The following is a 20,600-nucleotide window of genomic DNA, read 5'->3' on the forward strand; positions in this document are numbered from 1 at the left end:
TTTTTAATTCTGTTTCTTTGCTAACCAGGTTTCAGGAGGAAGGAGTTTCGTGGAAAGCTGGCTATAGCTATCACTGCCAATTTTATAAACAGAAATACAACTGCAGAAGCCAAGGTAGAAGAAATTAGTGGCGTTGCTTTCATCTTCAATCAGAAGTTCTTCCAGGACCTTAAAGAGGAAACAGGTGGGTGCCTACTCATTTTTTCCACAACCAAATACAAGAGGCAGTAGAGGAACTCTTTATCTGCCAGGCCACCCTCCTATTCCTATTAACATCAATTTAAATATATTGTATAAAAAACCCAAGTGTTAAATGCTGTTGATGTCAGAATCTTGCAGATGGAGGTGTCCATTTATGGTACAGTGGGATTTTTTTTTTTTTTTTTTTTAGCTTGGGTGTTGCCACATTGTAGCTTGTTTTAATGTTTAAATTTTTCTCAACTGTAAAAATGTGTGCTATGCTGAACAAATTTAGAAGAGCATTTTCAGTGCCCAGAGATTTCCCGTAAGACATGGTTTGTCTTGTTTGTATCCGTTCACATACTGAACAGCTTAAACCCTGTGAAAAATGCTCTGCCCTTCTGGGAGGAGTTTATTCTTGCTTTTTGATGTGTAGATCTGATAAACTGAAAAGAACTAGGCAGGAATCTGCCATAAATTCTTGAAATATAAACTGTGAAATACATCTGTATGAAAAGGGGTTTCAGAATAGTTGCATCCACTGTCAGGACAAGCAATTCCACTATTGATTTACAACTGATATTTTAAAAAATTATTGTTATTATAATAGAAACCAAAACTCCTCGTTAGACCCAATGCCAGAGCCCTAGCAACTTAGAAAGCGCTTTATTCCTTTGGCTCCCCTTTTCTACCTCAGAAGATTAAGGCTGTAGTTAACTGGCTATTCCTTAAAATGATGCTAAATAACTTTGAATTATACTGAGACAAACTCTTCAGGGTAAGGCAAATCTCCTCTCTTGTTTTGTTTTATTTTAGAGCATCTTATCCACTAATGCTTCATTCCAGCTGGGAAAGTGAATGTATCCCAAGAAGGAAATGTACCTGTGGGGGTCAATCACATGTTGTAACTAAATGACACAGACAGTGCACTGGACCTCATAACAAATGTATTGTCTCTTTTTAGGAATTGACCTGGAGAATATTGTTTACTACAAAGATAGCACTCATTATTTTGTGATGACAGCAAAAAAGCAGAGTCTTCTGGACAAAGGAGTGATTATTAATGTATGTAAAAATGCTGGCAAAACCCCTGTTTTATTTACTTGGTACTGAATAAGTGTGAACATCTGCATAAATGTTGTTGCATATTATAGAGGGTGTTTATAGACATACTAGATAACTTCAGTAAAGCTCAGATCACTTAGATCTTACTCAGACTTGGGTTTTTTTTCCTTCCAGTCAGCACAAAGTTTCTGTAGAGAACTGAAAACAATACTTCCCAAATTTGTCCATTCTGAAACTGGCCGAAATGGGACCTTGACTCACCTTGCAAATACATGGTGTGAACATCACACCAGAAAATAAAAACCTCATTTATTTAAAGGAGAACTTAGCGTAGCTATGTCCAGATTTATCAGGCAAATAAGGAAGTGTTAAAGCCTACCTCAGCCTCAGATTCTCTAAAGTGGGTGAAACATGGTAGAAGGAGCCTATAAACATAATGGCCTGAACTTTCAGAGGTGCTTGGGACTTTGAGGCCTTTCTTCTTCTTCTTTTTTTTTTTTTTTTCCCCTTCTGTAAGATGTGAGGGTTTGTTTTCTTTTGTTTCTAGAAAGTGTTTTGTCACCATTTAAATTTCTTTTCCTGGAAACCCAAGAGAGGTCAATTTTTCTTGCAAAGTAAGACAGTGCCAAAACAGTTGAGTATAATTTCCCGAAGGAAGTACTTGTGGGGAGCTATCAGAAAGCTTCTTGGCTTTCTTATGGGACCACTTAGCTCAGTGCCATGATTTCCTGCCCCTTTGGAGGACAGGGGCTCCCAGGGCAGAGCTGCTGGCATTGCCCAGCTGGGGCATCAGAGGGGAAGGGCGGCAACCCCAGCAACATGGGGGGGTAGCAGGAGATGGGCCCTGGGGTTGAGGGGCTGGTATTTGTAGGTGGGTGCAGTCCCAGGAGAACTATGGGGAGTTTGAAGAAGAGGAGCAGCAGTTGTGACCCATCAGAGCTGTTTTCCTGACCTGCTCAGGTCTGAGCAGAAAAAAAACCTGTCTAAAACAACTGGGCTAATAGCGGTTCTGTGGTATCATCCCTGTGATTAGGGGTCTCATCCACGATTAAGCTGTAAATAGAAACTGCCGTATTAATAATAACTGGCTTTAAATGGGATGACCTGTAAAGGCAGGGTCCTTCACAACAGTAAGCCCAAAGCAGAACAATAGAAAAGCCTCTGTGATTCAAGTTTGAATGTATTGTTACTGAGATGTTAAATGAAACCTTCAGGCTGAGACCCACTTGTTCTGTTGTTGATACATTAGTATTTCTGCTGTCATGTGATTTCATGTGTGGGGTACACACATTCAGAAAAGCATTGCAGTGATGATGATAACATCTTTTGATGGGAGGGAAGTGATGTTATGAAAATAACACATAACTGAGGAACTGGAAGGCACTATAATCTGTTGCAAATAAAGCTGCTTATTCAGCGTTGGCAGAGAGAGTTCCAGTTTGGGGCAGTACAGTAACCTATGTTTGTGTATTATTAACTTTTTGGTGGACATGACAAATCTTGCTTGGTTCTCTATGCTACGAGATGTCTAGTGGCCACACTGATGCTATGAGGCTGCAGTGTACCAATCCAGAGAATGTAGCTGGAGTATCTAATCCTGCGTGCTTCTCTCCTTGCAGGACTATATTGATACTGAGTTGCTCCTCTGTGGGGAAAATGTGAACCAGAGCAATTTGCTGTCTTATGCCAGAGAAGCTGCTGACTTTGCAACCAATTACCAGCTGCCTTCCTTGGATTATGCAATTAATCACTATGGGCAACCAGATGTAGCAATGTTTGATTTTACTTCCATGTATGCATCTGAAAACGCTGCACTAGTGAGAGAGAGACACAGACATCAGCTCCTGGTGGCGCTTGTTGGAGATAGTTTGCTTGAGGTATGTCTTGGAATGTCTTCCAAGTAGTCTCCCTTTTTTTCTTTTTTTTCCTCTCCTTAATCCAGCCATTCAGTCTACCCTTTAAAACATGCTTTCTCTTACATGTCCTGAAACAATGGTACCTTCTTCGGAATAAGGGGGTTTTTTCCCTTTTTTTTTTTTTTTTTTTAAGTGCCATAGTTTATGGCATAACTAATGCTTGGCTGGTAGTCTCTGGCTGAGATCCTATTTCACTTTATGCAAGTTGTATTCCTGCCCAAAAGCTGCGAGCTGTGTGTCCTCAGCTTGGGTGCATGGCATAATTTTCCTGACTTCCATCACAGAGAAAAACTTGATCCAAATTTTTATTGCAGTCCCTCTGCCTTAATGCGTTCTCTTTTTCTCTTTCTGAAGTGAAAAATGGATGTTGCAACTAATTTTTTTTTTTAAACTCATGCTGACAGCCTAAAGTGTTTGAAAAGATCAGTCCAAAGCAAAATTAGGAGAGAAGTGAAGCATCTTTTTCCCATTTTTCCTTGACTAATTCTTGCGTATTGAGTCTCTTTTTTTTTTTCTTTTTTTTTTTTTTCCCCTCAGCCTTTACTTTTGAGGTTAAGAAATTTGTTTTTAAATATAGAAGTTAAAAAAAAGAACAAGTGAAAGCAGGGTTTCTCATTACTTAAGACTTGGAGGAGGGAAACGTCTGCAAACTACAAAAGTTGGCTATGTTGTATTTTAACTCTGTCTGGTCTGCTTTTTGAAGACAGTATGAAACCCTCAACTCCAAATTCACATTGCAAGTTACATTTGTAATAAGACCTTAAGAAATACAAAGAATTAAAACGTAAATGCTTCTTACAGCCCTTCTGGCCAATGGGTACTGGCTGTGCAAGAGGCTTCTTAGCTGCTTTTGATACTGCATGGATGGTGCGGAGCTGGGCTCAAGGAAAGCCCCCGTTAGAAATCCTTGCTGAACGGTGAGTGCTGCTTTTGTCTTCTCCATCATTTCCAGTGTTTTAAAGAGTTTTGCGGTATTGGTAGAAGGCAGTGGAATTCAGAATGCCAGCAGGAGAAATATTATTCTTCACTACAATGGCACTGGGTTGAAATTATAAATTTTTTTCAGATTACTGAACAATTTACAGTACTAGTAGACCATCACTCTGTAAGCTTCTGCACACTAATACAGAGATCCAGCAATGTGCATGACATGGGTTTAAATCACTAATTTAAGTCACTGATGTCTAGAATTAATGTGATCCTTAAGGAAATAAACCAAAGATACCTTATGTCAAAAGACTAGCCCTCCAACAATCTCAGCACCTGTTTCTGTTTTTTACTTAAAGAAAAAATCCTGAAACAAGTCTAAATAAATACTTTAACACTAACAGCATTCATAGTTGGTATCTGTGATTTTAACTCCCCGATGCTTTCTATTTAAACTGATAGATGTGTGGCAAAGGAGAATTGCTATAATACTGCGTCATAAGCTTCTGTATGTAATGTGTGTTTGACCGGAGAAAAAAAATCTGTTGTTAAGTAGACCAACGATCCTGGAGTTGCCATGGTTTGATGGTTGAAGTTGCCGATGTTGGTCCTGATGGCAACTTCCCCGCTCCACTACAGCTCTTAGGCTGTTTCATGGCAATACACAATAGAAGTAGTCATGGTTGTGGCAGTGCAAGCAGAAGCATTAATAAGTACAGTGCTTTGAGAAGTTTTAAGATAGAAGCCTGTGGGATGACTCAAACACAGCATAGTCCCAAATGGAAAATTGAACAGCATCATAAAAAAGGCTGTGGTGGTTACAGGAATTGCAGAATGACAGGATTTAGTGGTAAAGCTGTTATGTGATAAAGAAGTTACTCCTTGGGTGGAGGTTAAAGCAAAACCAGATGATAGGATGACGTAACCTCCTTTTTTTTTTTTTCCCCCCTTCTTTTTCTTGCTCACTTCCTGCCTAAGGAAAATACAGGCATAAGTTCTAAGAGTATGTCTTTTTGTTGTCCTTTTTCTGTCTGGCATCCTTCTCCTGCTGAGCAGAGATAGAAAATAGGATGGATGCATTATGCATTTAGTACATAACACTTGGCCTGGCAGAATCAAAATAAGGTGCATGTAGCTGCAAAAAAGAAATTTAAATTTATCTGTTGCATCTTTTTTCTCTAAGAGAGAGCATTTACCGACTCTTGCCTCAGACTACCCCTGAAAATATTAACAAGAACTTTGACCAATATACCATTGACCCGGGAACAAGATACCCGAACTTGAACTCAAGCTGTGTTCGACCTCACCAGGTCAGTACTTAAAGGCTTCTTTTTGAAATCACAGTTCGTTTTTTGTCGAGGAGAAATAGGGCCACAAGTAATGCATAAACAAAATTTTCAGGAGACTTGTTAATTTAGATACAGCTGTTGATAACCTAGAAAGAAAACTCCCCATCCTCCCCCAAGCAATTCTAACATTATGCTGCTAATCATTTTTACTTGTAGGTGAGACAATTATATGTTACCAATGAGTTACAACAATGTCCTCTTGAAAGAGTAAGCTCCATTAGAAGATCAGTGAATCTCTCGAGACATGGTATGTAACATCTCATGTTTGCTGTGGCTTAATATTTGGAGCCTTCTGAGGATACAAAAACCGATCAAAATGGTTTCTCTCCCCTGTAACTGCAGAGTCAGATGTTCGACCTAACAAGCTCTTGACGTGGTGTCAGAAACAGACAGAAGGGTACCGTAACGTTAATGTCACAGACCTGACTACCTCCTGGAAAAGTGGCCTTGCCTTGTGTGCAATTATCCATCGCTTCAGACCTGACCTCATGTAAGTGTCATCTGTAGATCTTGTTGATTGTAGGATAAATTAAGGATTTACCAAAGTATAGTGTCAGGCCAACCAGAACAACATTGATACTCTGCAGTGCCCTTCTATTGCTGGCTTTTGCAAGGAGGTGCACACCATTGCCAGGTTTGGTGGATGGGGAGGGCGGGGTTGGTTTTGCTTTGTTTTTTTTTTTTTCTGTATGTCCTTGCATGCTATTTAAAATGTAATATATATGCTTTGAAAGAGCTAGGACAGCTTTGAACCTTATGACTTATGATCATGTTTGTGGGAATCACATGGCTATTTAAAACAAAAATTGCAGTGCTTGGAGAATGTGAGAGTTGCATTCCCAGGTCCCTGGAGGCAGGTTTTTAGCGTATGTTTAAAACTACAGCCATAGTGCACTGTCACAAGTTACAGAAATACCTGGATGAGCCTTAAATGAGCCATCCTCGGCGTGTTGTAGTGGTTGCTGTGACAGTCATGTAGGGAATCACTGGGCCATGGAGATTATGCACAACTCTTTGTCCAGAAGCGTGCAGTGCCCTTGCATGTGAGCTATGCAACAAGGACTGGCCCTTGAAAACTAACTGCTTTAGGGATTGGATGTAAGCCAGCATTCCTCTTTGACAGTGTTTCTGGGGTCCTAACCCTACAAGACCTGACTTCTTATGTATGAATATTATGTAAGGTCCCTCGGTTAGATACAAGAGGGTCAGTGTGTAACAGGTGTCAGGAAATGGCAGTTGCTGGCACTGGGTTACTGGGCCTGCTTGATGCAGTCTGTGGTGGGTGACTCTTGTGTCCTCTCACCAGTCCCCAAAATGCAGCGGATGCATTCTCTTCCTACACAGACTTAGGACTAACAAATTAATTATTGTCAGCCTTCCTTTATTGTGGATAAATGAAAGAAATGATTGAGCTCTTTTATGAGGTGTGATAAGTTGGAAAAAAATGCAAACGATATCCAGGGTGCTTGTTTGTAAAGCTTTGCCAGAGAGAGAGCTAACATTGTAAGAATAAGACATTTTTTTTGTCTCTGTTAGTTTAAAAAAATGGGATTTAGGGATGGTTTTGTGGATATAAGTCAGGGAGAGAGAGTGTAGAAAGCAAATCAATCTGCTGTCTGTGGAAAGCATGTCTTTTAAGCACTTCTCTCTCTAGAAAGTTGATAGATCTATCTTCCTGAGCTAATAGACCTCCTGCTGTTTAATTAATATTGTGCTTGGATCTTGGCTTTTTGTATTAAATGGGACTGCTGAAGGACTTGGCTAGAGGAAAGCCAGGCAGGCAAGAGAGGTGGCTGCTGGTGGGCTGCAAGCAGGGCTGGGGCAGAGGGCTGCCTGCAGCCCCCTGGATCCAGAAGTAGGCAGAGTGTGTGGTTGGTGGCAAGACAGAGAAACTCTTTGGGGCTTCAAAAACTCAAATTCCTTATGAGGAGAAAGAAGTGACCCTGCCTGGAGCTTTGTAATTTATTCACATGTTTATTTTAATCATGAATTTTGGAAGCTGTTCAAGGGATCAGAGTCTTAGAATAGATCCCATAGAAAATGGATTAGAGAATGGATAATGCAGTTCCAGATGTGTGATGTACTTATTTAGTGCACTGCTAAATCCTGTTGTGACATGGACAGGAGGTCCTCATTCAAACTGTGTTTGTAACACCTTAAAAAGAAATATAGTGCCTGTGCATGTGTGTGCACACATATATATAACGTGTATTTTTCATAAAATGTTAGCCTAAATTTACTCCTCCTGGCTTTGATTTATAGAACTAATCAAAACTAAAAAGTTGATTACTAACAGGTGAAATCTGTAGTACCGCAGCTGTAGTTGGAGAGGAAATAGGATTCTTAGCACTTCTGAGGAGGAATTGCATTTCTTCATAAATAAGGGAATCCTTTTTCATGGGACTACATCAAAATCCAGTTTGCTGAAATAGCTTTTAAATTACATTTCTGGCAAAGCCAGGATTTGTAATAATGGGGTTTGGATGAGACTTTTACCTTTGGCACTGTGTAGACTCTGCAGCTTTGACCCACTGAAATGCCTGTGCCCTTGTTCATGGTGCCGTTCTGTACCTCTCCAATGGCAGGGGAGCACTGCATGTTTCTGAGGGGGGCAGAGAACAAACCACCACTGATGCCAGTGCATTGTCCCCGCAGTGACTTTGATGCTCTGAACGAAGAGGATGTTGTCAAAAACAACCAGCTGGCGTTCGACGTTGCTGAGCAGGAGTTTGGGATCCCCCCTGTGACCACAGGGAAGGAGGTGGGGTCGGCCGGGGAGCCCGACAAGCTCAGCATGGTCATGTACCTCTCCAAGTTTTACGAACTGTTCAGGGGCGCACCCCTGCGGGCAGTAGGTAAGCCAAACCCAGGCGGCTGATGGTTCTTGCAAGGGGAGCGGAAGCACTTCATCCAGGCTGCTTATGAGCACTGCTCTTGAGCCAAGAGCCTTTTCCCAGCTGAGCTGTTCTGGCATGCGAGCGTGCCTGCTTCTGTCTGCAATAGTTACCTTGTGTTTAAAAAGGGAAAGGGGGAAAAACTTCATTGAAGATCAGAGTTTTGTGGGTCCTTGGTGGTTTCAGAGAACAGGAGCAGCTTGACATCATGAATTTCATGTATCAGGTCATTAGCATGATTCTTTGGTAAGGATGACTGCATACAGCCTGTCCATTCCTGGATGTTTTTCTTCCTTTAAAAAAAAAAAAGTCACCCTAGATTGTGTGTATTTACTTTTATTTGCCTGGGTTTCTTATATATAATTGCTACCAGCACTCAACTGCAAAGTTCTGGCTTAGGCAAAGTTTTTAAAAAAGAAACCTGAATAAATATCCTAAGCAGTTGTTTTTGAACAGATGCTGGCGACAAGCAAAATGGAGAAAATAACGATCTTTGTTCAGCAAAATCATCGAACTTCATCTTTAATAATTATATCAATTTAACTTTACCAAGAAAACGAGTACCCAAGGTAAGTTGTAAAGGAAGAGTTGCCCTATAAATCTTTCTCTCTTAAAAAAATGAAAATAAACTATCAGGCTCAGAAAGAAAGGTTTTATATATATCCTATTATTAAAGGACCTGTAGAAGAAGATTTTTGAGCATATTAAAAAAGTAAAATAAGATTTCATAGTAAACAAAGCTAACACACACATGCACACTCAATCATTACAACATTTGTAAGGATAAAATGGAAGCATTGTCTGTGTCAAATTGCTGAAGCATTAATTATAGTCCCAGTTAAGCATTGTCTGTAAATGCAAAATTTCAAATCACAGTGAGAATTTGGGTGTACTTTGGGAGAATTCTTATCCATTATCTGAGGCAATCTTCTTCAGCATAGGTAAAAGTGAGAAGAGGAGGATGTTTTATTTGGTATGTTTATAAGTTGCCATTTTCAGCTTGAAATATTTGAGGTCTTGGCTCCGTTATGTGTATTGTCTTTTATGTTTTATTTTGGAAATTTTTCAAAAGGTGTTTTTAGGAGGTTTTGTGCAATGCTAGATGCTAAGTTTTTTATTTTGGGGGGCTTTGGGTTTGGTTTTTTTGAGATGGGACAGTCTGGAAGTTTTCTGGGCTATTTCTACCTTTAAGAAAAATAGTACTGTAGTTCTGTATTCCTAGAGTTAAATATACAGCCATGATATTGTATGTCAGTTCAGATATGCTAGAATGCTTATTGATTGGGAGGGAGTGCTGGTTTTTAACAAAAGCAGTGATTTGAACAGTTTGTGGATGCTGTTGATGTTCTGGAGGGAAGCTTTCAAACCCTTATAGATGTATAAAGCCTGCAATGGTGACAAACACTGGGAAGGCTGACTAGCATGACTCTGAGATAATGATCTCTTCATTATACCCATATACTTTTCTCTCTTGGTCACTTAGTAATGAAAACTTATTGACACGCCCTATTTACATCCTTGTATAAAACACATCCGTGCCCATATGTGTTGCAATTAAAGACTCCAGGGCCTTGAAGGGTTATGGAGACCTGAGTTAATATGTGTGCATAGAACTGTGTGCAGTGAGAGTATTGTCTATATGTTTCTGAATGGATTATAACTTCAAAAGTTTTATATGTCTTAAGTTAAAAGTTACTCTAATGAAATTATTCAGTAATAAGCTGTTTCACCTTCTGCCTATTCATTAACTTGGTCCTCTTCTGAAAAGAGACCTTGAGGAGGGCCTTTGCTTTCATAGCCAAGCCTACCTTCATTTTACTTTCAATTTAAATGGGGAGTGTCTGCATAGCCTGGCTCAGAGGCAGCAGTGTCTCAAGTGCAGCTCTTGCAGATTGACCAGCACAAGTTAGGCAGCAGCATGTAATCCTCCACCAAAATGAATTTAACATCTGCATTTTCTGAAACAGCTTAATGCAAAACTGTTCCAGGTTTTGAATTTCCTGGGCTAGGCAGAAACTTTATATTGACTATAACGATTCTCAAGTTCTTTCTTTGTTGATTTTTTTTTTCTTTTCTTTTTTGTTGTTTGGGTTTTTAAAATTTTTTTTATTAAGACCTCCTTAATGCTTAACTGTATTGCTTCATTTACACCTATGCAGAGACTTTAAGTTTTGCCTGCAAAAGTACAGATTTCCTACTTCTGGAAATTCTACTGGAATTCAGTGTCCATAATAAAAGTTCAAGTGTACATGTATGTACTGCATTTCTCAGTATTTTAATATATTGCTTTTTAAATTTTTTGCTATCTTCTCAGTTTTGATAGAAATATGATTTCTTTTTTAATCGTTTCTTTTCACCTGAATAATTACTCCAGAATTTCCAAATACTTCCTAGACTGACTTATATCTTGAATATTTTCCATCCACAAACACATTTTCAAAACCTGTGGACAGTCAGTTGCCCAGTAACCTCATATATCTTTGTTAGGAAGTAACTTTTCCCTGCCACCCACATACACACAAAACCAAGTGACAAGTTTCCCAGCTAACCGAGCAGTGAGAAACCAAACAGGCAGAATAACCATTGCTTTTTCTTGTGGGTGACTTCTTTAGAAGAAAAACCTTTTTCATGACCACAATGTTGTTGTTTTTCCATAAGTTATTTGCAGAAGTAAATAGTAGTAGTGGGGAGAGCTTTCCATCACTAAGCTGTACAGCCCTCTGACTAACCTCCCATCGTGAAATAAGCCTTCTGTCATAACAGGAGGTATAGTTCTTGGCACTACATGAAAGCATGAGATGATCTGCTTGATGGGCCCCTTTGGTTTCACACTACAGGGGCTCATTTGAAATGAGAAGTGGAAGTGATATTTTCCAAATCAGCTTGGGGTGCAGGATTGTCAAGACCTTGTTTTGTACGAAGCTTGTCCTTAGTGAAACTAAGCAAGAAACACAGTACTCGGGTTAGGACAGAGACATGCAAGTGCCATAACCATCTGAAACAAGCTGGGAAATTAAGCTCCTTTTGGAAAGCAACTGCTTGAGTTAAGAGTTTGGCTGTGGCTTCAATTTTATGTTTTTTTTTCCCCTGCAAAAAGTGGTGCTGACCGTTATCCAGGAATGACAGGAGGAGAGCACTTGCATATCACAGAGAGTCAAATAACCAGCTGGGGTAACAGTGTTGCTTCCATACCATCTAGTTTGTCCTTTTATTTGGCTGGAAGAGGGATCCTTATCTGGGTGCAGGTTGTGAGAGTCCAGGGAGTGGGGGCCTGGAGCTGGCGTGGTGATAGCTGTTCTGGCAGCATATGCTGGGCTGGATAATGTTTTCCATTCTCCTACAAGTGTCAGCTGGGCTAGAGAGGAACTGAGATTTCCTGTGCTCCAGACTAATGAACGAATGGAGATGTTTAGACAATAAAGGGCACAGTCCTTTTTCTTGGAGTTTTGCTAGGCAATTAAATTGCTTTGTCCCTCACTTTGTCAATATGTTAATGAAAGTCCTTTATGTAAGATTTTTGAAAGGCAGCATCTTGTTTGTTCCATTCACTTAGGCAAATTTGGCTTTTATGTGGTACAGATTATTATGCAGAATACATTGTGCTGTTATGTTGTTCACTCTTCCTTGGTAGAGTAATGACTATGGGTAATGTGAAGCTAGGTGACTGAGAGCTGGTGCTTGCAAGACAATGTACCAAAACATACAAAGTAATCGAAATATTGTCATCTGATTGTTTTGGTGTTTGCCCAGAAGTTGTTAGGGATTCTTTCTATTCACTGTATAATGGTTTATTACAAACAGTGTATATGTAAAAAGGAGGCCTGTATTCTTTGATCTTTCTCTCTTTATTACTTTTTTCTTTTTTTAAAGTTGACTGAGCAATCACTTAAGTTACAGCTTGGACAAATGCAAATAAGTGGAACATAGTTTATTATTCATAAAGTATAACCTAACATGACATTCATCAGACAAAAAAAATATCTCTCCGTTGTACCAAATCTTCAAGACTGAATTTAATAAGAACTGATACAAATTTTTAAGCATTGACTATTTTGCAAGTTTGTGCAGACTGAGTATGAAGTATTTATTATTTGCGTAATCTCTAGTTCAGTAAAATAATATGTGCATAGCATGAGCACAAAACAGGCAATTTTGTTGCTTAAGTACTATAATGTAAAGCCATATAGTCAGGGAGATGAACCTTGCAAGGGAGACAGACTTGTAAGGGAGACTGTAATTGCTCCAAAGAAAAGGAGATATGTCTGCACTGTGAACACAGGATCCGCATGCAGATATCTAGGTTAAAAGAGATGTGGAGGCTGCAGTGAAAGTATGAGGTATTTCTGGATTTTGTTAACTTACCTGGAAACCAGTATAGTCTAGATTAAAATTCATAGAATAACTGATGCTGTAATGCCTTTGTCGTCAAGGATGTGCTAGTGCTTTTAGGAATTACAAACTCTTCATTACTGAAAGAGGAAAAGCTAAACACCAGTGTTGTAGGTCTGTGTTCAACAGAGTGTGTGAGCATGTATTTTCACCCATCAGAGTCCAGTGAGAGCTCCCATCAGGGGTTACAGGGCAGCTTTTACATATGTGATAACTGCCACGAGGGCCACCAGGCTCCTCATGTGAGGAAGTATCCTGCAGAGCTTGGGGGGCCTACCGAGGTGTGCCAGTGCAATGAGGACCTCTGCGTGCTGGCACTGCTCACCTGCATTTGCCTTGTTAACACAGGCCGGACCACGCTTGCCTGGTCGTGAAAGTTAATGTCCTGGGAGGAACTGCTTGGGTAAATCTGGTAACTGCTGCAGTAATCCATAGAACTTGTTTTGGCTTTACCGTTTCAGGTTGAAGGGAAAATGGAAGAAAATGAGACTAACAAAAGACGTCGAAAAGGTCTTTTTGGTGTCTTTGAGGAGGTTGGTGTTCAGTGGTGTCTACAGATATCCAGCTCTTTGATGAGCACCGGAGCTGAGGAAGCAGCGGTAGTCAGGGGGCCAGTGCTTGGCCTCTTGTGCTTGGTGGGAACTAAAAGGCTTTCCCCTTAAAACCTTGAATTTTCTGTGGTGTACACTAAAGAAGAGCTGTATTTATTTAAATCATTTGGTAGGGAAAACATTACCTAAATTGCACTAGTTTTCTTTCTGACCCAAGAACATTTAAGGGGTGGGTTTTTCCTTTTCCCAACTCAGTTATTTAAACAAATTTTTGTTTGAAGAGTTTGCACTGCAGCTTTGTTCATAGCCCCTCTCTGATTAGTTACCTTTGTGACTCTGCTTTATCATCACCAGCACCGATTAATGTTCCCTTTTTACTGTACTCTGGGAACAAAGAAAATACTTTTTTGTGACTTTTGCATGCTAAACCGTGTCACTTTTAATATACTGTAGACTGTATTTCCTTTCATCCTTTGCTGATAAGGATGTTACCTCTTTCTCTCTCTCTTCATAAGTGTCATAGGTAAACATGAGGAAAACATAGTTTGTTTCCTTGCAGGCTTCAGGCTTTTCAGGCCAAGGGACAAATACCGGGAAAGAACAGAGTGATGTCCGGGAAGGAACGAACCAGAATAAAGTTAAATCAATGGCAACTCAACTGTTGGCAAAGTTTGAAGAGAATGCTCCAAATACAATTTTTCGGAAGCAGGTAGGTCATAAATTAACAGAAAAGTAATCTCTGAAATGAAACCGTTGTCGCTCCTTGTGAACATGATGCAGATTTCCAAGGGATCTGTTAGGGGTTTTAAGCAGGCTGTCTTTTTTTTTTTTATACTTTATGCAAAGTAAAGGTATTCCTCTCAATACTTAGTGAACAAATATAGAATCATAGAATCATTAGGTTGGAATAGACCTCTAAGATCGTCAAGTCCAACTGTTGACCTAATACCGTGATGTCCACTAAGCCGTGTCTACAAGTGCTGTATCAACATTTTTTTGGAACACTTCCAGGAAAGGTGACTCCACCACTTCCCTGGGCAGCCTGTTCCAATGTTTGACTACTCTTTTGGTAAAGAAATTTTTCCTAATGTCAAATCTATGACTACTATAGATTGACTAATGCATGTTAATGTAATGTATTAATATCTAGTATACTGATAAAGTGTAGTTGAATCACAATGTCTAGAAGTCTCTTGTAAGTCAGTCTGTAGAATTTTTGCTTTGTGCAGAAGTCTAAGCTGGCTGCATATGGTATTGCAGAAGGACTTTTTTTCCTATATTCTATCAATAAAGGACGCTACATATCCAATGGAATTTTTCTTCATGGAAAATTTATAAAGCATAAGAAGGGAACCTAATCTTTTGCAAGATGTGGCTGGCTGCCATTTTCCATTCCTAAAGTAGGAATGTTTGTACATTCAACAGCATTTTGATGGTTCATTGTTAGTGTCACTACTGGTGTTTTTAAAAATAATCCTGTGCTGTCAAGGTAGGGATGACAAGCTCAAAATCACACTTTAGCCAGTGAGATGATTTGAGTCAGTTGAGTTTGGATCCGTCACCTAAAAGATCTGAAGGAAGGATGAGCAAGGTTTTGAGGTTCTGTGGAGGGTGGTGGCTTTCTTAATTCTTTGTGCTTGTATCCATTTGTTTATTTACATGATTAAGTCCTCCAGAAGTGTAGGCTTTATAGATGTCAAGTGACTTTCTCAGTCCATGAACTGCTGTTGTTTGCACTCTGCCTAGGTACTTGTCAATGCCCTGAGCTTTTTGCGTGTGATATGTGGGCAGAGGTTTGCTTGGCCATGTTGAAGGAAGCCTCGATGCATTACCTTTCGATCATAACCTGTCTTAAAGAATACTGAATGTGCTGAACTTTAAGTATATCTTTGATGGTAGAAGGGGTTCATAAAATAGATAGGTGACAAAAATCTTCAAATCTGTGTTGTTAAGCTCCGTAGTAATGTGTCTTTAAAAGCAGCTTTTATTTCTTTCTGCTTCAGAAGATCTTTGAATCCTATTTACTGTGTCCCTTTTTTTCCACTCTGTCTTTGTAATTTTAAAAATGCTTTACAAGGAGCTAATAGATAGACCAGTCCTGCTATCTTCTGACCCTCCTGTTAATCCTCGCTTTGCTAAACCTAAGGATCCAAGTCTTCTCCCACCTCAACCAAAAAAGCAGGTAGGAACTCATATGGGTAACACCTGACAAGCACACCATTTCTCTTACTGCTGGGAACATAATGTCACTGTGTAACTACAGAATATATAAAACAGTATTTGGATGTAATCTGCAGAGTTAACAGATATATTTAGCTGACAATTGTGAAAACCACGTTAAAGTTTAAGGCTATTTTACACCTGCTTGACAAGATGAGGAGGCTATTTGAAAGAATTAGTAACTGTGTGGAAGAAACCCTGAAAACATTTAGACTCCAAATCGTAAAAATGTAATTACATAACTACATTTAACATGCAAGGAAACTATGGCGGTACCTGAAAATTCATCTGTGCATGTACTTGGTGCTTTGGGTTGTTATAATGATAAGGCAAAGGGAGTTTTCTACCCTGAGAAACCTGGCAAAAATGTCTAAGATAAAAGCTGGAGCACTGAAAAGATGATAATGATGCCCAGGTTTTTTTATTTCTTTAAATAGAACTTGTGATAAGAATTTCTACTGAAAGCTCTTTTGCAGCATCGTATACACAGGGCAAAATTTTGAATGCATTGTCTAAATTTTTCTCTTAGCACTTCCAATGGAAGCAATCTTGTATCAATCAGTACTGACATTCACTTTACATTGGTTTGAAATGCAAGTAAATATCCTGTAGTGGCATTTCAAGAGTAGTTCACAGTGAACTGAGATCTGCATTGCATGTGGAAATCTGCCTAGCAGCTTGACGAAAAATGCAGATTCATAAACCAGTTGAGAATTATTGTTTAAAGGCAGGTGTGCTATCTTGAAATATCAGGAGTACACTGCAAGTTGATTGGCATTAGGTTTTTTAATTTTGATTCTGAGAAATTTGGAAAGTTTGTGTGTTTATTTGTATTGGACAGACAGGATGAAGTAGAAAACTGTCATTGAAAAGACCAACTGCAAGGTCATTTTTTAAGACTGAATTTGATAAAGCTGAACTGGTTCAAATGTTTCATTTACTTCAAAAGCTGTTTTATATGAAGATTCAAATTCAGAGATCTATTCTGAACTCTTCAGAAAATGCTTTAAATCTGACATTATGGCTTGACTTGGGTCAGACTAGATCTAGAATTATGCCAAGAACTACTGTTGATATCCTTACAATGTGATTCTAAGTTTCATTTCAAGCAGATGTGATGCTAAAAAAACCAAACCCAAAACAACCCAAACCTTTGCTTAAAAACCCTAGAAGGAGATATAGTGTCATGTTCTTCTGCACTGATGCTATCTGGGGTTATTCATAAAAACTGAGGCAAACCTAGAGAAGGATGTAAAGACCTGCATAAGTTACGTAGGAATGATTTATTTTGGTGCATGGACACAAGCATCAGAGATGCAGTAGATAGTGTGCAAAGAGTGATATAAGTCCATTTTATTTCTAGTTATATGCATGACTGTGCTGCGCTTTCGGAAGCATACTGCGTGGTAGTGCAGAAAGCAGATTTTTTTCACTTCAAGTGTTTCCCAGTTTCAGGTGGTAGCTAGGAGTGAACATGAGGTCAGGGAACCCAAACAGTCTTTAAACGGTTCTGATCATATGGCCAGGAGAGCAAAGACTGTACAAAAAACAGATACACAGCCCAATCTGTCAGAAACCTCTGAAAATCTCGCATCTGCCTGTTCTGCTGCATTTGTACTTTCTGGAGTGCTTGAGCGTCTTCAGCACCTGGAGGAAAAAATGAAACAGGTGACAAGCAATTTCTTTTCCTTTCTGTCTCTTAACTGCATATGTTAATCTGTATACTCTATTTTCCCTGTATATTCTGGCTTTTTCTCTGTTGACTTTAGGTTATCTTAAGACAATAAAAAGTCCTTCTACAAACTTGCTGTATTCTGATGATGTATGTGACATTAACTGAAATCTTTTCTCTCTCTCTTTTCTTGGCTTTCCTTCCCTGTCTTATTGCAGAAAAGAGCTCAGACCATAGCAAATAGGGAATTCCATAAAAAGAACATTAAAGAGAAAGCAGCACATCTTGCCTCAATGTTTGGATACATGGAGTTTCCAAAGGTGAATATTGGGGTTTGCACCTGGAGAAGTGCTGAGTTAGAAGACATTAGGGGGAAAAAAATTGCATTGGTTTTGTTTTTAACTTCTCTTTCATCTTGGATGGATCTGAAAAGTAATGTGGAATCCACTGAAACTGGTAAAAAGCTTTGTTTAAACATTAATACAGAATTTAACTGAGGTAAAACACAATCTAAATCGTAAAGCTAGTCAGTCAGAGTACTTTAGCATGAGAGAAATGTGTTAGAATAAACTATGTCTTGTGCTTAAGTATGCACTGGTAGCTCACAGATTCTAAGGAATTGGTGAGCAGTAGCTCTTAGTGCAAGCTGGCATTCTTTATGTTTCGTTATGCTTTCTCCTGGCACTATCTGTAAATGTTTTTGTGGCACTATCTCTAAATATTTTTGTGGCACTATCTGTAAATGTTTTTGATAAGAAGACTTAGTACAGTAATATCATTTGCCATGAAAGTTTTGCCATGATGATTTTGCTCCTCACTGTGCAGAAAGAGAGAAAAGGATTGTTGTTGTTATCTATTTTTTTGATGCATGACTGTGAAATTACTCTCTTAACCTGTGCTAATGCCACTGTCTCTTGGGTAACTCTACTGTTTCTGCTCTACACAGAATAAGCTACCTACTAAAGGCTTATCCCATTCTCAGCCCCCAACTCCCTCTTGCCCTCCAACTCATGATTCAGCTGCTGTCTCTTCTCCATCATCTGTTGGTTCAGCTTCCCCTGCTGTTCCTTCTAGACAGGTACTCTATTAACAGATTTTTCCTATAAAATCCGAACTCTCACTAAAGCTGCTTGAGAAATGGCTTGGATGGAAGGCGCTGCCAGCAGATGTGTTGAGTAGATTGTATTTCACATTTGAATCAAACTTTGTTCACTGTTGTTAATTCTGTGTGTTTGTAAGAGGAAAGTCGTAATTAAAAATGGTTCGGGTATAAAGCTGAAGAACAAAGCAAATAGTTACAAAATTTTTGCTTCAATTCTGAAAATTTGACATTGCTGCTTATTTAAAATGTTCTGTTGTTGGCTGACATGCCTAGCAGAGAAGGAGCTTCATGCTGTATAGCTAAATGGATGTTATGGGATCGGTTAGTTGTTCTTGGGTGGTATTTGTGTTTCTTTTCGTAAGAATATCCATCTGGACTGCAGGGGAGAACCTGCACAAGAATGGTTACTCTAACCAGAGGACGTGTCTTAGAATTGTATGAGCACTTGTTCATACAGATAGATTTTATTGTTGTTTGGATTGTTTACTTATTTGTACTTTAAACTTGCTTCTGCACATTAGTTACTAGAATACAGTTCTTCGTAACGGCAAAATTTACATGCATACTCTGAATGAAAATTATTAGATAACACTTGAATAGGCTTTTATCTGTGGAAGTTAAGTTGATGTTGGCTTCTAACTCCCCGTGTTTTAGAAGGATTTTAATTGAAGAAAGTTTGATATTTTTCAGCTTTTTAGGGCAGGTAGAAGCCCAGGTTGCCTTTCCTTCACCCACAGATTATGTAGCCGCAGTCTGGGAACACTGCAGTATTGAATAGGGTTGATGTCGAAATAAAGGTGGAAACATCAAGTTTCTAGAAGTATTAAAGGTGACTGCTGTGGCCCAATGCAGGTGCTGCTGGAGCTGGTGGCTCTGCTACCTGACACATGAAAGAAGTGCTGTTTGGCAAAATCAAGTACTGTCTCCATTTACTGTGAGGAGCAGCGAAGTGTTCTGCCTGCTTTTGTTGTATTTAAGTAACAGTAGTTTTATGAAGTACTCATGAGTATTGCCCAAGTTCGGGTAAGCCATGGCTGTAGATAATTTCCCATCTGGTGAGCATTCAGCAGGATCATTTAGTAGAATTGGTCTAGATCTTTTTAGGTTACTTTGGATCATATTGTTAATGCTGGTTGGAAATTGGTCTCACAGCCTCAGCAGTAACTGAGAAGACAGATTTGCAGTTTGCAAAGGCCCATTCCTCAGTTGAGATAGAGCTGTGTTCCTCTCATTCCACAGGAAAATGTAGGTTAAACAGCCCTTCAAGGACACTGCAAGCCCAGCAGGTGCCTTACTGCAGTAATCCCCTAATTCCCTTCAGCTTCAAAATAATTCCTTTGCCTGGATTTACCTTTTACTTTTTATGACCTTTTTCATAGTATGTGATGGGTTTTAAGCTAAGTAATGGTTTCAGAAATATTGGTGCCTGTTGCTTATTTGATTTGGAGAGCTATTGTGACACTGCAAAGAAAAATAAACAAACAAAACCACCAAAAATCTCCCAACAAACTGTGTGAACAACCCTTTAGAATATGAGAACTAGGCTCTTAACCGTACGGAAATTCTGCGAGCAATGATTTTACTGGGTTTTAAAAATCTTTTCTTAGAGAACATTTGGCTTGAACAATCATTTTTTGATGTTTTAATTCAACTGTGTTTTGTTTAAAGTGCACTCAGGGCCTTTTATTAGTTTGTCATTGTATTTGAATGGTGTAGCAATAGTTTGTTGTCACTTGATTTCACTCAGACTGAGTTTACTTCAATTGAAAAATGCTCTCTCCAGAGGTAATGGCAAAATGCAGTACAACTGAGGAAAGAAAATCTTGTTCTGTCACCAACGCAGTAAATATACGTTCATCTCATTTGGTAAAGATTTGGCTAGTTAGGTAGCAGGACTACATATATTCTTTAGCAGATCCACATGCATGAACATCTTGATGCCTAGCATGCTGCTCCTTAGGGTTGTACAGGCTTAGGTCCTCTTGTACACTGTATGCATTACATATGTCTAAATAGGGTGCATTTGGCATGGCATATTTGAGAATTTTCAACTAGCAGGTCTGATAATGAACAGGCAAGCTTTTACTTTCCTCCCCTTGGAGACAGATGCGGTAATAGAAAGCTCATCCAAGTGAGCCCCAAGAGATGGTGTATTACTGTAGATATTTCAATGGGAAAGGTAGTAAAATAATTTAAAAACCGAAACAAACAAAAAAGGCAGACCCCACTTTTGAGTTTCCTTTCCAGGGCTACTAGTGAGTACAAGCGACATGGTTGGAGCTGTCCTTGCTACAGGGGTAACTAAGAGGAAGTGGCGGGGTTAGACAGGGTCAGT

At 39.2% G+C, this 20,600-nt stretch overlaps 1 protein-coding gene across 4 annotated transcripts in view; it reads left to right on the forward strand.

The window, feature by feature from the left end:
• Positions 1–20,600, forward strand: part of MICAL2 (microtubule associated monooxygenase, calponin and LIM domain containing 2) — a 106,452-nt gene that overhangs the window by 23,971 nt on the left and 61,881 nt on the right. The window contains exons 5-19 of one of the 4 annotated variants that reach the window (XM_086472411.1): positions 29–184; positions 1,145–1,245; positions 2,865–3,122; positions 3,963–4,078; positions 5,272–5,398; positions 5,594–5,684; positions 5,780–5,927; positions 8,093–8,292; positions 8,788–8,900; positions 13,182–13,253; positions 13,831–13,980; positions 15,349–15,453; positions 16,941–17,159; positions 17,382–17,483; positions 18,110–18,241. In XM_086472411.1, coding sequence (XP_086328537.1) covers positions 29–184; positions 1,145–1,245; positions 2,865–3,122; positions 3,963–4,078; positions 5,272–5,398; positions 5,594–5,684; positions 5,780–5,927; positions 8,093–8,292; positions 8,788–8,900; positions 13,182–13,253; positions 13,831–13,980; positions 15,349–15,453; positions 16,941–17,159; positions 17,382–17,483; positions 18,110–18,241 — 2,090 coding nt within the window. Of the gene's footprint in view, positions 1–28; positions 185–1,144; positions 1,246–2,864; positions 3,123–3,962; positions 4,079–5,271; positions 5,399–5,593; positions 5,685–5,779; positions 5,928–8,092; positions 8,293–8,787; positions 8,901–13,181; positions 13,294–13,830; positions 13,981–15,348; positions 15,454–16,940; positions 17,160–17,381; positions 17,484–18,109; positions 18,242–20,600 lie in introns of all 4 variants that reach the window. The other 3 variants (XM_086472412.1, XM_086472413.1, XM_086472414.1) reach the window with 3 other exon arrangements.

The sequence above is a fragment of the Leptosomus discolor genome, chromosome 12, assembly GCF_034619465.1.
Source record: "Leptosomus discolor isolate bLepDis1 chromosome 12, bLepDis1.hap2, whole genome shotgun sequence".
NCBI lineage: Eukaryota > Metazoa > Chordata > Aves > Leptosomiformes > Leptosomidae > Leptosomus > Leptosomus discolor.